The sequence below is a fragment of the Syngnathus leptorhynchus genome, chromosome 22 (genome assembly GCF_054491065.1).
Source record: "Syngnathus leptorhynchus isolate UIUO chromosome 22, UIUO_Slep, whole genome shotgun sequence".
In the NCBI taxonomy this organism is placed as follows: Eukaryota; Metazoa; Chordata; class Actinopteri; order Syngnathiformes; family Syngnathidae; genus Syngnathus; species Syngnathus leptorhynchus.
This window is the reverse complement of record NC_141216.1, coordinates 2890166-2905656: the sequence shown is the minus strand read 5'-3', so window position 1 is coordinate 2905656 and position 15491 is coordinate 2890166. Positions and strand designations below refer to the sequence as shown.

Here is a 15491-nt window from a genome sequence, read left to right as displayed (position 1 = left end):
CAGCAGGCCCGAGTCCTCTGCTGTTGGCTGACTATCTGAGGACCATATTATGACATCCATAATCCATAATATTTAATCATAAACCAGACTGCGAGTGTGTTCCTAGCCGTAGTTTTGCAGCGCGTAGAGAAAGATAAATGACGTGCAACAAAAGTTCTTTGGAGCTCACATGAAATGCAAAACACGTAGGCTTCTCCCCACAGTCTGCTGGCTCGGCTCTGATTGGAATCTTGACGCCGTCCTCAATTGTGGCTGGACGGGGGGCTAGCGCGGGGGTGCCCCGCGTGTTTCTCTTTTCAAGGCCGCAACCATAATACCGGATCCAGAGAGACTTTGCGTCAAATTCCACAAAGACCTCAAATGACAGCGTATTTGTTGCAAATTGCGACAAGAGGTTCGTAAACTCTAAACACGAAACGGGAGTGAAAGTTTTTACGAGCAGAGGCCCAGCTGGAGGTTTTTGCGGCCGTCCCGCGATCCGATTGGCTGTCGTTACAATGCGATGGCACGAGTGCCTGCTTCTTGGAAATATTGTTCGTTGATCTTGGATACTAAGTATTCATTGTTGCCGATATTATAGACTTGTTCGGCAGGGGGTTCTCACCGCTGTAATAACTGTTATGACTCCCCGCCATTTTCCCTCCAAATTACCTCCAGGTTATTATCTGGAGCCACCTAAGCATAGCCGAGTGGAACCTCAACGTTTTTTCCCCTTCTACAACTCTCCGAGCTACCGTTTCTGATCATTTGTTGTGTTTATCAGCTTTATTATCGCCGGATCCGTCCCGTCGGCCATTTTGTTTTGGACGGCATATGGAAAACAAGGCTTTCTTTGAGTCCTGGCGTTCATAGCCTCTTTTATGATTGGACCACTGAAAGAGTTTTTTGTTGGCCTAATGAAACGTATTGAGGCTTACGTTGCTGAATTGAACTTTGTTTTCGTAAGTGCGTGCGAGCGTGCGTGCTCGTCGGTCGGGTTTGCGTTTAACAGTTCTACCGATGGGCGCCTCCATTCTTTTTTGGACCGGTCCAGACATATTGGCAATAAAGCTTTTGTTATTCCTCCTTTCCAAACGTGTTGTTTTAGGTCCGCAGCCACTGGCCATAATTGCTGAAACGAGGTCAGCTATTTGTCTGCCTTGATAATTTATAATGGTGTCCCCTGATAATATGAATAAACTCAACGTTGGTATTTTTTTCTCAAATGCCGCACATTCTCAAGGAAACTGGCTTAGTGGGTTTCAAGTTTGGTCAAAGTCCTTTGTGTGGTTCAGGTTTAATCGCTGCCTTCGCAAAATAACACAGAGGCCGAGAAGCGGATGGATGACCTTGGAAGTGGTCTCCAATGTCTGTTGGGAATTTGGCTCTTCAAATACTTTTGAGAAAAGCAACTATCTATCTGAATCATGCATGTTTTCACTCCCAATTGAAACGACCGGGCTCATTTTTAGGCAGGTCTTTTGGGTGCCACCAAGTACTGGACTGGTGCATTCTCCTCCTCCAAGGCGATTGCATCATTAGGTTGCTGTCAGGACGTTGGCCCGGGACAGCTGCTTGGACCGGTGCCAAGTCCGAGCCCCCCCCCCCCCCCCACCTGCTTCACACGTTCCCTCAAAGGGATTCCCCCCGCACCCTCGTTTATGTCCGCTGCATATTCCGCCGCCGTTGAAGTCATCATCCGATTGTCATGTGCTTGATCTGCAATGTTTGAAGTCTTCGCAGCGCTCTTAATGCAAGCGTTGGTCGGCGGCCAAACACGGAGCCGACCGTAAGCCAAGACGAGTATTAACGATAACCATCGACGAGACGAACTAATCGCTCTTCTTTTTAATTTGTGTTTTTTTAAACCACTGTTGATGTCAAGGGGCATTAGCGTGGATGGCATTGGAAAAGCCAGCGGTACTAATTGAATTGAGAAGAAAAAACCCTTGAAGGAGGAGTCCAGACTTAATACCACCAATTAGGGGTTCTTTTGCCATCTGATGAAAATCCCACACCTCGTTTATGTGAGTCATGCTGGAAAATATGCCTCCTTGTCTTTGAGGTCGACCAAGTCTTTGGAGACGTTGGCACAGGGTCAGTCGAGGGGGGGCTGTGGGAGTGAGAAAGGAAGCAGTGAGTTTTGGAGGGGTTGTTCAAACAGATAAGCCCGCCTATGAGGTCATTTCAATGAGGAAAGCTGACCCTTGCAATTTCTTCGTACACAAACAGGTGCCAGTGAGAAGAATATTCCCAGAAGGATCGAGTTTAAAATCTTGGATGGGGGAGAGAAAAAAAAAAAAAGTACATCAAGAGCTTTTTGGCATTCTTTATTCTTGACTTACAGTAGTTGTGAAACTCTTCTTTGTTTGTGTCCATGTATTATACTGCCCCCTGATGGCTTAGACGGAATGTTTGTTTACTTTACCCGTATTACTTTCTGCTCAAAGTCAAACTGGAACATTGGCAAAAATCTCGAGTAGATTAACATGTATTTGTGACCCCCCCCCCCCCTCCTCGTATAAATGATTTGGAAAATACAAGCCACAGTCTCCAACTCTCCCTGCAACCTCATGTGTCCTCCGGGAGCTTTGGCTTTGTTGCAGTATTTCGTAACTTTAGCGGAAATATATTTCAAAAAGACGATAATATTTCATATTGATTGAATAATTTGCCGTTCCAATGTGTTTTAGTACTTTACACCAATTTGTGGTGCGGAGTGATCAATAATGAACTTTTATTGCTTTGTTTTCTTGTTTGCAGTTAGCTTTGACTTAGAAGAAGTAGAAAATGACTTTTTTTCTTCTTCTTCTTTTGCAAGGTCAGAGTCTGGAATCTCCAAGTTTACCCATCGTCTCTCCCTCAAAGAACGTCCGGCCAAAGCCGAGAAGAGCGCGTCGGAACGAGCGCATTCCTACAGGCGACGCTCTCTTAGCGTGGATTGGTAAGCCAAAAGTCACTGTCGGGTCTTAGGAGGTCTTTGATTTGTCCACCTTACGGGACTCGCTGTGTGGTCTCGGGGTTCATGTCGGGAATCTATGTGTGGTCCGTGGCGATGTTAAGTGTATGTGCGTTCGAGTGTACGTGCGGTGTGAGGTCTTTGCGACTTTCCGAGAGTTTTTTTGGGGTGACATCGTAAATAAGGGACGATTGAGCGATGGCCGCTTAAATGCTGAGTCATGTTGCGAGAAAGACGAAAACCTTTATTATGAAATCTATAAAACGGACGGACCTCGGTAGTAAAAGCGGTGCTCAACCGCTTGACGATATATTTAGTGGCTGGTTGACGTTTCCGCCTGTGGCCATGCTATCGTAAAAAATAACGGCAAAGTTATTGTTATTGATAGAATAAGGAAGATGACGGCTTTATGGATGCAGAAAAGCTGGAAATGTAGTTTGCGTGATCCAAAGCTTCAACAAAGCATTTGACCACTTCAGCACCTCAGACAGTTGCAAATTTGAACCAAGCCGGCCGGGAGAATGGGCCCAAGCGCCCCACCCGACCGCCACCCTTCATCACTCTCCCAGATAAACAGCCGTGGGACTTTAAACATGGCGCCCGTCCGGCGTGTGACTGAGAGAACGGGCCAACTGGTGGCTCGGGTCCGCGGCCAAGGGTCACCTCCGCCCCTTTTCTCGTCCGCCGCTGGCTGGGTGGCATATGGCGACCCAGGCGGGGGGGACCCCTTTGGAGTGATACATACGCTCACACTGAGAGACTGGAGCCACCCAGGCTGGACCTTCAATCGCCCGTGGGAGACGCGGTGTCACCGAGCCTCTGCCGTTTGTGTACTCGCGACATGCCCCGCCCCCTTTTTTTCCTGAGAACATCAGCGGCGAGCCACGGCCGCATCCCCGTGGCGACTCCGCTGTCTCTGCTCATCAAAATTAAGAGATTTACCTCTGCTTGCACACACACACACACACACACACACACACACACACACACACACACACACACACACACACACACACACACACACACACACACACACATGGAGCCAACAGGTGGCAAGCCTTGCTCAGCACAGCAGGCCCACCTCAAAGGTTAAACATACAACCGACCGCCCTCTGCTACTCTCCCCCGAGCCGGGGGGAAGAAAAAAAAAAATGAGCGAGAGAGCGAGGACAAGATAAAAAAGAGCGATAGGAAAAAGAGGCGCAAAGAGATAAACATCGCGACGCGGCCTTTGGCCCGGCCTTCGCTCTCAGCCGTCTTTCGCAGTTTGTTCCGGCTCTCCAATTATGCACACGGCTCACACTTCAAAGCGAGTCATGTATGAGTTAATACCTACAAGGTTGTGTTACCCTTTTAATAACCGTGACCGGCAACAGATGCGCCGCTCCGGCCATCGCGCAAAAACGGCGGGAAAGGTTTCACCGTGCTGAATTGTGGGTTGATTTTTTTAAAAAACAAAAACAGGACAGCGGATCTGCGATTTCGTTTTAAATATCTCCGGTCAGGTACGTGACCTCCGGGTCACATGTGGGGAAGTCGTCCGCACGTAAAGACACCTTCGGGGGGGATGAAGTGAAACCCAACGCTGAAACCCAAACACGCACCTGATACATCGCTCCGTAAAACGGCGTCCGTATTAATGCGACCCGAGACGTTGGAGTCGTTCTGATTGTCTTGGCTGACCGGCGCATTAAGTGAAACTTCACATGCTGCTGCTTAAGTGTGTGTGTGTGTGTGTGTGTGTGTGTGTGTGTGTGTGTGTGTGTGTGTGTGTGTTTGGCGGGGGGTGCACACATGCCTGCGTTTTTAATATCCAGCAAAAAAAAAAAAGAAAAGTTTGTTGTGTCGCCATGCCGACAGAGCGAGCGAGATGCCGTAGGTCACCGTGTTAGCTTGGCCTCACGTCGCTTATAAGCTGATAAGAGCCAAACAGAGCGGACGCCATCCCACCATCCCTCCATCCCACCGTGCTCCCTCTCTCTCTCTCTCTCTCTCGCTCTCTTTCTCTGTGTGTGTGTATTTGTGTGTGTGTGTGTCCAGAAGCCTGCCTGCTTCCAGTCTGTCTGGTGCCAAGACTCGGATTTCAGAATTTCCTTCTACAAGCCACATTTAGAGCGGCCAGCGTACTCTCTCAGCATGTGTGTGTGTGTTTTGCAAAGTTGTCCTCTCACTGTCTCTCTCTCTCTCTCTCTCTCTCTCTCTCTCTCTCTCTCTCTCTCTCTCTCTCTCTCTCTCTCTCTCTCTCTCCCCTCGCCCGCCCCCGCCAGCCTGTTTTCAGTTGGCTCGGTCGTTCCAGTGCAACGCGTTGCCTTTCGGGCTCGCTCGTTTGGACTAATCTTTATTTGTAATCTTTCCATTCTTCACTGGGAATGAAAATAAGTGCAGCGCACTCGACCGGTTGGAAAGTTGGAGCCACGGATAATTTTAGCAAACACCATCATGTAATTCAATCAGAAAAATGAGGAATAAGCCATTACTAATGTATATATAAACATCCAAGCAACGTTCAAGCCAACCTCACGAGACCTTTGCCAAACACTTGGGGGAAAAACATCAACATTTTTAATAGCATTTAAAAAAATATATAGATTGAAAATTCCATCATGTCAAAGCATGATTGATGGAAACTGCAGCAAAAAAGCAAAGCTTGACGAGCACTGTTTTGATTTTGAAGCTAGCAAAAAAAAAAAAAAACTCGTCGTCCGAGAGTGATGGGGCACCGTCCCGCCGACAAAAAAAAAAAAGTCATCTGTTCCATCTCAGGCAAATAACAATAAGCCCGGGGCCGGATTCCGACCGGCTTTCTCTTTGAAATGGGATACCGACACACGCGTTACAAATATATCTCGTTTTATCTTCCGGGCCAGGCCCATGGAAAAATTATTCCAAATACCTGCCACGCTTTATCTGGAACACCGGAATAGGTTCGGCTCGGCCGGGAACATGAGGATGTCTAAAATAAGGCGTCTATTACTGGAGGGAGTGGAGATGGATGGGACAGACCGGGAAGGGATGGCGGGTCGGGGAAGGGGGGGGGGTATTTTAGGTGTATCGACTCCCGTGAAAACGGACCTGTTGCAAAAGCTCGGGACCGCTTCGGCGGGCCGCTGTCAGCTGTCGTACACACCCAGAGCGGGAATATAAATAAGAAAAAAATATAGATTTTTTTTTCCTAAATACATTTTTTGTTCTCGACTTAACAAATTTGCTCGTGCTGTGTTTAAAAGATGCGTACGTGTCATTTACACACACGATTACAATCACCGGAACAGATTAATCGAACGGCGATGAAGATGTGAAACGTGAGACGATTGGTCAGGGATGGGAGGGGGAGATGAATGAGACCCACCCGGCAAGGAGAGGAAGCTGTTGAAAGTTCCCACTTGAGGGCTTCATTTATCTCCCCACCTCCCGCTCGGGATGGCGTAGTGTGTCACTGTCGCCCGGAGGCTCCTGCTGACATTTCCTTCAGCAGCCGAGTGCGTGCCGACACCACTGAGCAGACACGTTCGTCATAGCGAGAAGATGCTTATCTGTTTGAAACGCACGAGAGGGTGACACTGAAGTGCGACAGGGCTCGAATATGAATCACAAAATAAAATCATTCACCTCGAATATTTTTATTTCAATCAATCACTATGAATGATTGAAGATCAATTCTCCGTCCTCACAGGGCTGATTCAAGCAAGATGACGCAGCCCATGAGGGGGGACCAGGCCCACCAGCCGACCCCGGCCCGCAAGTCAGCCAGCTTGTCGTCGCCAAGCGCGGCTCGCCGCCTCTACCGCAACTTGTCTGGAAAGTTCCGCGTGAGCACCAACCCCTCTGCCTTGGAAGACAGCGCGCCGTCGGGACGGGGAGGAGACAAGGAGAGGCTGCGCAAAACCGCCATCGTAAGTCGAAAAAAAAATCGTTGTTGTCTAAAAATAGACTGGTAAGAAGGTACTAACATGACACGCCGGTGACTTTTGCAGCCTAGCGGCTTTAAACACTGTGGGTGTGTGAATTGACGACTCAGCGCTCTTGAACGCTCCACAAACCGTCTCTGTGTCACAGTTCCAGAGCAACGAAGCTCTCTTTGAAGCCGTGGAGCACCAGGAGTTGGACTTGGTGCAGCTTCTGCTCTCCCAGTACAGCTTGGAGGAGCTGGACCTCAACACGCCAAACAGCGAAGGTCTCCTGCCCCTCGACATCGCCATCATGACCAACAACGTGCCCATGGCCAAGCTGTTGCTTCGCGCCGGCGCCAAAGAAAGCCCCCACTGTGAGTCGAGGAACACCCTGGAAAAGTTCACACGCATACAGCGCTGAATCCATACACGCGAAAACCTTGACTGGGAGAGTGTCGCTATAGCAACCGTGCTACACTTTGGTCACGACACAGCAAATCGCGGCCACTGATTTGTTTTCGACAGTCGCCGAGGACGCACGACGCCCATTCTCCAAAATAGCTCGAAGCAAAAAAAGTCATGTTTGCGTGTCAGTCGTGTGGTTGTCTGTGTGTTGTGTTTGTTTGTAAATATGTGGCTGTGTGTGTGTGTGTGTATTTGCACGGTTGAGTGCGTTTGTGTTTGCTACACTTTGTGTTGTCCTATACTAGCAAAGATCGGAAACGATGGCCTGGCGCTAATCACGCTGTAGTGTTTGCGTAGTCATCCGCATCATCTGCCGCTCCGTTCTTTTGTTCACGATCGGCCTGTTCGACTCGTACGGACCCACACACACACACACACACACACACACACACACACACACACACACACACACACACACACACACACACACACACACACACACACACTTCCCTAGATCTTGGAACTTTCTGCACCCTCGGCAGCTATTTCCAGCAATCCAAAATTTCCAAATTAGGATTTTGGAGCCTGCCCCCTTAGTAAGTCCTAGCTTGAACCTCGACCTTCAACCTCAAGCTCAGCTGTTGCATGACCGAGTTGAAGTGTGTGTGGCAATCAAAGCTCCAACGAGGAGACACCAAAGGGGGCGGCGCAATCAAATAGCCAGATGGACATTTTTGACACAGAGCTTTAAACTTACTGTCAACAGTGGAATCTAACGCTCAACAGTGGAATCCACTGTGAACAAACGCAGGCCACACAGACTAAACACAGACTCACAGCAGTCCTAAACACTCGGCGAGTGAGGGAGGGGCCGGCCAAAGGAGGACAATACGCTATTGTCTTTCCTCAGACTAATACTGTAATTCTGCGTTGATTGCAATGGAATCAAAATGGACTCCACGATAGGCTGAAAAGTGTCACAGCTTCTATATTGCTGTTTTGTTTTTGGTTCATTTGGGGTGAAATCAACGGCGGTGAGCGTTCACATTGTCTGCGTCAAGCTGTAGCCCCCTCGGAGACCAAACATTCCTCTCGTGGAGGCTCTTTGGCGCTGCGGTTGATGATTTAAATAGATCAAAATGTTCCACCACTGGAAAAAAAAAATGAAAGCGGCAACTTCAATGTATGCTCCCACCATTTTGTTTTGCCCCGAGAAAGAGCAATTGTCGCTCACCGCTCTCGCTTTTCTCAGACTCGTGGATGTTGTCATCCCTCGACGAGGGAACGCTCGGTTAAAATGTTTATCGGGGGCAAAAAAAAAAAAAAAAGTCGCCTGCAAAATGACTTCACAGAATTTCCCACAGTTATGTTTTATTGTTTCATTCATTGATGAGTGTTTCGGGTTTTCTGGCGGTTAACCGAGTTTGTTTTTTTCATCCGAGTCAGCTTTATGGGGGGAAAAAAAAACATTGTTACGAAACAGAAGAATTTATGTGCAATTTAATTTGTATTTTTGATTTTTTTTTTTTTTTTTTTTGCAGTTGTGAGCTCGGAAGGCCGAGCGGTCCATCTGGCCACCTTGGTGCAGGAGGCCGAGCAGCGTGTTTCCGAGCTTCAGACCCAAGTGGGCAGCGTCGGTCCCGGAGAGCGGGAGGGATCGGAGCGGGAACGCCAACTCAAGGCCTGGGAATGGCGGCTACGGCTCTTCAGACGCATGCAGACGGGTTTCGAGCACGCAAGTGAGCTTTTTTTTTTTGTCTGGGCCCGCTTAATGACTTCCACACTAGGATCCCGTGCGTGTGCGTATGTGCATATGCGTCGTGTGTTCATTTTTATAGGCACTTCATGAGACATTTAGAAGCCGGGGAGACGCCCACCCCGCAAAAACAGACACTCACACGCACACACACGCCCCTAAAGCCAAACCAATCTACACTTTGATGTGAAAGTGATTTTTTTTTTTTTTTTCTTTCTCCCCATCCACTCATTTCATTTAACATTTACACCCTAAAAAATACAAATCTATCAAATTGTCCAATGGATCTAATCTTAATCCATGTCATGGCAATCAGTGCGATTTCACACGAGAACGAGCTGGGCCTTGTGCAAGCGAGCAAATGATGTCATTAAAGCGATCCGTCGCGGCGCTGCACGGCCAACCGGTTCCATTCAAACGCGCGTACGGAGCGGAAGATCTCATCGGTGCGTCTGACTGATTTCTTTTTTTGTATCTCCGCTTAGAACCTCCAGACGCTCCCAGCGCAGCACGCTTGTGTGTCAGCGGCAACACCAGTCTAACGCTCGATTTCCAAGAACCCCAATGCGTCAACTCGGCTGTGGTTACCAAATACAAAGGTCAGGCGCTGTGCCGGATCGAGCCGACGTCACAGTTGTTGTCTGAGAAGCTGCCAAGTGTTTGACGAGTGCAACCCCCCCCCCTCCCCCTTCTAACCACAAAATACAGTAGTAGTCAACAGCCGAGTTTCTGATTGTGGATGTTTGCAGTGAGCTGGAGTTCCACGCCTTCTTTCGGCTCTGTGCTCGGAGAGGCGGTGGTGGAGGACACCAATGTGCTGCAGTATAACATCACTGGACTCACCTCTGTAAGTTGTGCGTGGGATTCTGTACTATGCTCAATTAGGAATCAAAATATTATTATTATTATTGTCTGTATGGTTGACCGGGTTGGCGCTTTTTGTGTTTGCCCACTCTGGCATACTCATATGGTGTTCCACAGGGTTCCATTTTAGGGCCCCTGCTGTTTTATAAATCAAGGCTTGGATTCTGTCAAAAAAGTTGTTTCTCAACAGACAAACTATGAATGCAAGCTGGCCCCGAAAGAAAAAAAAAACAACAACAACTAGCAAGATCCCACTCCTCCAGCTGCTGGTGCCAAAGCTAGAAATTTAAGGGGCTATTATCCCACATTATTTACACACATACAACATCCTTTATTACCCGCATCAAACGGCCCACTCAAGTAGCCACCGGTCAACCGAAGACTTATGACCTGGCACAAAACACACACACACACAATTGGGCAAAGCCCAGTTTGCTAGTGTTCCAAATGGCTTGTGACCACTGAGAAGCAACAGTTGCCAAAGTGCCACCAACATGCTTGGTTGGCTGCCACCTGATTTATGTCTGGCCCATGTGGACTAATGAACAATCCCATCCGTTTGTTTGTGGGAGAGAGAGAGAGAGCTTCTTTCTCCTCCCAAGAACCCCGCTGCCAGCCCCTGAAACTCGCTCCTGTCACATGACACAGGGGTCAAGGCGAGGTCAGGAAGTGGCGGCGGCTCTGTGATTGATCTGGTTGAGAAAGGGAAGGACACAGGCCTGCTGTCGGCACACTGGGCACAGATACGAAACGAAATAGTACGTGGTTTTTTGGTTTTTTTTGGTATTGTGTGACCTTACCCGACTTCTTTCCTTCCAGGGGACCCCATATTACGCCCAGGTGTCAGCCTACAATATGAAGGGCTGGGGGCCAGCGCTCACGTCGACCCCCGCCTGCGCTACTCCGTCCAGTAAGTCTCCATCGGACAGAAAAACACAATATTAATCAACGTGAGATCACCAAAAACATTTTTTCCCCTTCAAAGACCTCCGATGAGTAATTTCACCACCTCCGATGAGTCCACGCGTCACAGCTTTCCCACACGTTAAAAACAGCTGAGTCACTGATCTTATCGGGGCGATCCAGCGTCACGCCTTACGTCGCTTTGACATCATCGCCCGAGGCTGACAGCTGGACCTCTGGCGGGACCCCCGCCGCAGACGTCAGCGAGTGTAACCGTAGCCCCCGCGGCCGGGTTGAGTCCAGAAGTTAATGGCGTAACAACAGCTGAGGTGTTGAGGGCAGCGTTGCCGGCCGGCCGGCGCTGGCACGCTTTTTGCCCCATCGGCAATTCACGGGCACATCTGGGGGACACATTTGTCCTCATCAGCAGTGTCGTCTTCTCCGAGAGACCGGGGCCTTTCCATTTTATTTTTCTCAACTGTCCACCTTCCTCCCGTGCTCCGAGCTAATTTCGATGTAGCGTGTTTGTGTTTTCCATTTGGGCCTACCACTGGAAATATTTGCATGTCTGTGCCGTAGCGCGCGGCGCGGCCCCAACAGTGGGGGCCTTATACCGGGCCGCGGACGCCCATTAAAGGGCCCGCTTGTCCTGTCTGGACAGGCACCTTTCCGGGAATAGAGCTCACCGTGTTTCGGACCCGCTCGCCCTCCGGGGGGCTCGACGAGCGGGAGTTGGGGTGAGGGTGGTGCGTGATGGTCCGAGAAGGTGGGTTTATCGCTGACACATCCTTCAGGGAGCAAGCGAAGGGATGCAGGATCACTTTCTGTGATGGGGGGGAGAAAGAGTACGTCTGTGTGATTTGCAATGCAGGCCGAGATAGTGAATAGATTTTCAGTATTCTTTTAATGGGACATACAGACTTTTCATTGATGCATTCCTAAATGTCCTTTTACTACTTGTGTTTTTATTGCTTTGGGAGGGAACGTGTGCTGTGTTATGTTCCAGCCGTGGTGCCTGCATGTGTGTGTGTGTGTGTGTGTGAGTGTGTGTGTATCTGCATGTGTGCACCGAGTGTTCTCTATATTTATATATATGCATTTTTTTATATATATATATATATATATATATATATATATATATATATATATATATATATATATATATATATATATATATATATATATATATATATATATATATATACGACGCCTAAATGTGAGGAAGCAAATAAACAAACAGAGCAACGTATCGTGACGGGACGATCCAATTTCCCACGGAATATTTTCACGTGAAATCTGACTGGAATCCAAAAATGGCAAACTTGATAGTGAGTGTATTCTTTCTGCTGTGTCCCCTTCACATTCTTTCTCTCTGATGCATATTGAAGAGAGTACATAGACACACACACACACACACACACTTGCAGGCTGTTCTAAGCAGTGTCATGTTAGCGTTTGGAACAAAAAATGCCCATCCGTCATAGTGACAGTTTTGTCCTTCGGGCAGTGGGAAGTTTTGTGACGAGACAAAGACTGAATGTAACACCCGATAGGCCTTAATAACTCATGTGACAGTTCAAAGAGCTCGCGCTGTGTTCGACATGTCCTCTTTAGACCTCGGTAAGTCACGCTTGAAAGCGTATACAGACGTTCAATCATAATGGAAAAGGAGAGGAAGGTTTGCCATAACGTGACACGCCTAATGTATTGTTTCACCGGGACGAAGAAAAAAAACAAAACAAGGTGATTTGCTGGTTTGGGTTACTTTCACTAGCAATTCATAATCCTGAAAAGGTGTTCCCGCTCTACCTTCCGCAGGTTGGAGGGACGTCGACGGCCGTTCTCCCAGGCAGAGAGGCCAGAAGGAGGTTCTGGACCAGCTGCTTGCCCAAATAAAAGATGCCCATCAGAGCTGCGTCTGCCACGGTATAATAAACCCTTTGAGATTGATTTATTGGCTGCTAAAAGACTCGGCAGTCACTCGATAGCCGCCGTGATTTACATACTTGAAACTGCAGCCCTTTTAAACCAATCAACTGTGGATGAGCGTGTGATTTTTAATCCGCTTCGGGGGTTTATGACAGCATTAGATTTAACAAGGGCCCCTTAGCGACTTAAAACACGAGAGCTGCAAATATACTCGGCCTGCGACGTGGAGGCGACTCCCGAGCGTTGATGGAGGCAGCGTGACATCAGCAACAATAAGTATTTGGACTCATTCCTTGATAGACGCACAAAGCTCAGAAAAAAATTACTTTCCATGACTCAGGCCCTTCCTCTCCCCCCTCGGCGAATACCTCCCTCGGTGACAAAGTGCAGATCGGCTTCTCGCGCACTCCAAACTGTTTACACGGCCAAACACTGGCGGCTGTAAGCTGCTCCCATAAGTGTCAAAAAGCTGTCCACACTGACTCTTTTACGCATTTAGCATCGACGGGCTCTCTTTCTCTCCCGAACACACTTGCTATTGTCCACTGTGGAGCGCGACTCGGGATACTCGGTATAATAGTCGGTATTGAGCGCGCGGGGCCGTTCTTCAGACGACGGGCTGATTGAGCTCCCAAAGTTCAGCCACGGTAGCTGAGGTGCCGTGTCCCCGGGTCATGTTTGTTATTCTTCTTCGAGACGAGCGCTAGGCTGGAGTCGGGCATAAATTACAGCGGGCTCACACGCAGGAGCAGGCGCGTTCCCGTCTACAGTACAGTCCATACATATGCGCGTAAAGATAGACATGTACAGGAAAAGACACAAATATTCAAGCCGCTCCCGCCCTGGCCCCCTTGTCCAAACACAATTAATTAAACTGTGAAAGAGGCCTTGACTAACACTGGCACCCCAGCAGTCAGCCCCGGACTTGTCTGTCTTACTCAGTGTCAAGCGCCGACCGAAGGCCCGCAGCTCGGCGGCGGCGAGTTCGCGAGGCCCGGGAATCGACGGGGGAGCGATGGAGTTGGAGGGGGGGGTGTTTTTACTCCACTTCGTCGCGTTCACCTGAAGGGAAAATTAGTTCTACTGAATGAGGGGATTTATTGACTCTAAGTGGTCCGTGTGTGTGTGTGTGTGGGGGGGGTGATCACCTGGGAGGGGGGAGGGAATCAGCGGCGGGTGTCTAATGAGTCGGGAGGTGCGTTATCTCACCAACAGGCGCCCACACAAACCCACACGCACACACCTCCCTCTCTGGCCTCCAACCCCTGGAAGGCCCACTAAAAATAAACACGTCCCCACAGACTTAACTGACCTCCCTGTCAGTGAGCGGCGAAGGGTTAAGACGCACACAGACACGCACACACACACAAACCACTACGGCTCCTTGGCTCCGCTCGTACGGCCGTAGCTCAAGACGTGCCAGGCTCCGGCGGCTTAAGTTTGCACAGGTAAACACACGCACGCACACACATGCAGTTAGTGTCCCTCTGGGAGTTGAGAGCTAGTGGTTCCCTCAAGGCCCATAGTCTGCCGCTGGCTGTCAAATGGTGCCGTGCCACCGGAGCGTAGCGAAATGTCAAAAAAACATTGCACTTTTTTTTTTTTCCAGCGTGTTGTTGAACGTGTCAGGTTTGTTGTCAATTAGGTAACAGCCTGTCACCGGAGGAGATGTGGCAGCCAGTCAGAGTAATGGGTACAATTTGTCAGCAGTTTCCCCCCCAAAAAAAGCACACACACACACATATCATTGATTCATTCTTGTCGTCCTCACAGAACAGTGCAAAGCTCCAGCGCAAGGCAGAAAACATTCCGTCTCCAAAAGTCTGCGTCATCTCTTTCAACCCAACAGCAAGTTTGTTAAAAGCCTCAAAAGGTAAACCAGCTTGTCGGATTGTACAAAAAAAAAAAAGTCATGCTCATTTTTCTTTCCAGAGGACTTTATCTGACGTCCATCTTCTACAGAGATGACAGTATCTTAGTGACCCCCGAGGACCAAATCCCCATCGTGGAGGTTGAGGATTCCTACCCCAGCTCCCTAATGCAGGATTTCCTTTGGTTCACAAAGGTACAGACCATGTCTTAAAATTCATCTGATGCTCACCACTGACGATATCTTCCCCTTTTCAAAGGTGTCCTACTTGTGGGAGGAGATTCCCTGGTTGCAGCAAGGTCTCAGTCCCACACAGTCGTCTTGCTCGTGCACCCTGCAGACGCGGCTCAAGATGCTCCAAGCCGTCTCTCATCTCCAGGTAGGCCTCGGGCGCTCCGGAAAAAAATCCCATCCACCGACGACTCCTTTCTGACGTGTCTTCTCAGGGCATGCTGGGAACGCAAGATCTGGGTCAAGTTTATTTCGAGCCCATCAAGGACAAGCACGGAAATGCTTTGCTGGTGCTCCTGAAGGATATGAACGCTTCTCCCAACCTGGACGGCGTGCGTTGGATGCAACTTTGTAAAATGCAGCTTCAACGCAAGTCCATTTCCTCGCCTGAGGAACCCACCGCTCTGGACATGCTCCTCATCACGTTGCACGTACGTCTCCAGCATAAGATTGGGGCTTGTGGTTCCCAGATCATTTCAGACGACAACAATAAGAATTGTCTCCACAGGAGAAGCTTGCTTATCACCGTCGGAGCAGGAAGCTTTTGTCTCCTGGCTTGTACTTGGGCTATTTGAAGCTTTGCACCTCCGTGGAGCAGATCAGAGTGCTGGTTCCTCAGAAGCTCCCCAACGTGCTCTGTCACACCAAGATACGAGACAACAATAACGTCTCCAGGTTGGGATCCCTTCGTCGTCGATCGGCAAT

The 15491-nt window shown here is 49.1% G+C and overlaps 1 protein-coding gene across 1 annotated transcript in view; it reads left to right on the top strand.

Moving 5' to 3' along the window:
- ankfn1b (ankyrin repeat and fibronectin type III domain containing 1b) overlaps positions 1–15491 on the top strand; it is a 48113-nt gene that overhangs the window by 29643 nt on the left and 2979 nt on the right. Inside the window, exons 6-18 of the mRNA XM_085904595.1 lie at positions 2801–2923; positions 6612–6831; positions 6995–7202; positions 8775–8972; positions 9475–9588; positions 9739–9836; positions 10673–10763; positions 12575–12682; positions 14459–14558; positions 14618–14750; positions 14815–14934; positions 15002–15217; positions 15295–15461. Of these exons, the coding sequence (XP_085760721.1) occupies positions 2801–2923; positions 6612–6831; positions 6995–7202; positions 8775–8972; positions 9475–9588; positions 9739–9836; positions 10673–10763; positions 12575–12682; positions 14459–14558; positions 14618–14750; positions 14815–14934; positions 15002–15217; positions 15295–15461 (1896 nt within the window). The remainder of the gene's footprint in view (positions 1–2800; positions 2924–6611; positions 6832–6994; positions 7203–8774; positions 8973–9474; positions 9589–9738; positions 9837–10672; positions 10764–12574; positions 12683–14458; positions 14559–14617; positions 14751–14814; positions 14935–15001; positions 15218–15294; positions 15462–15491) is intronic.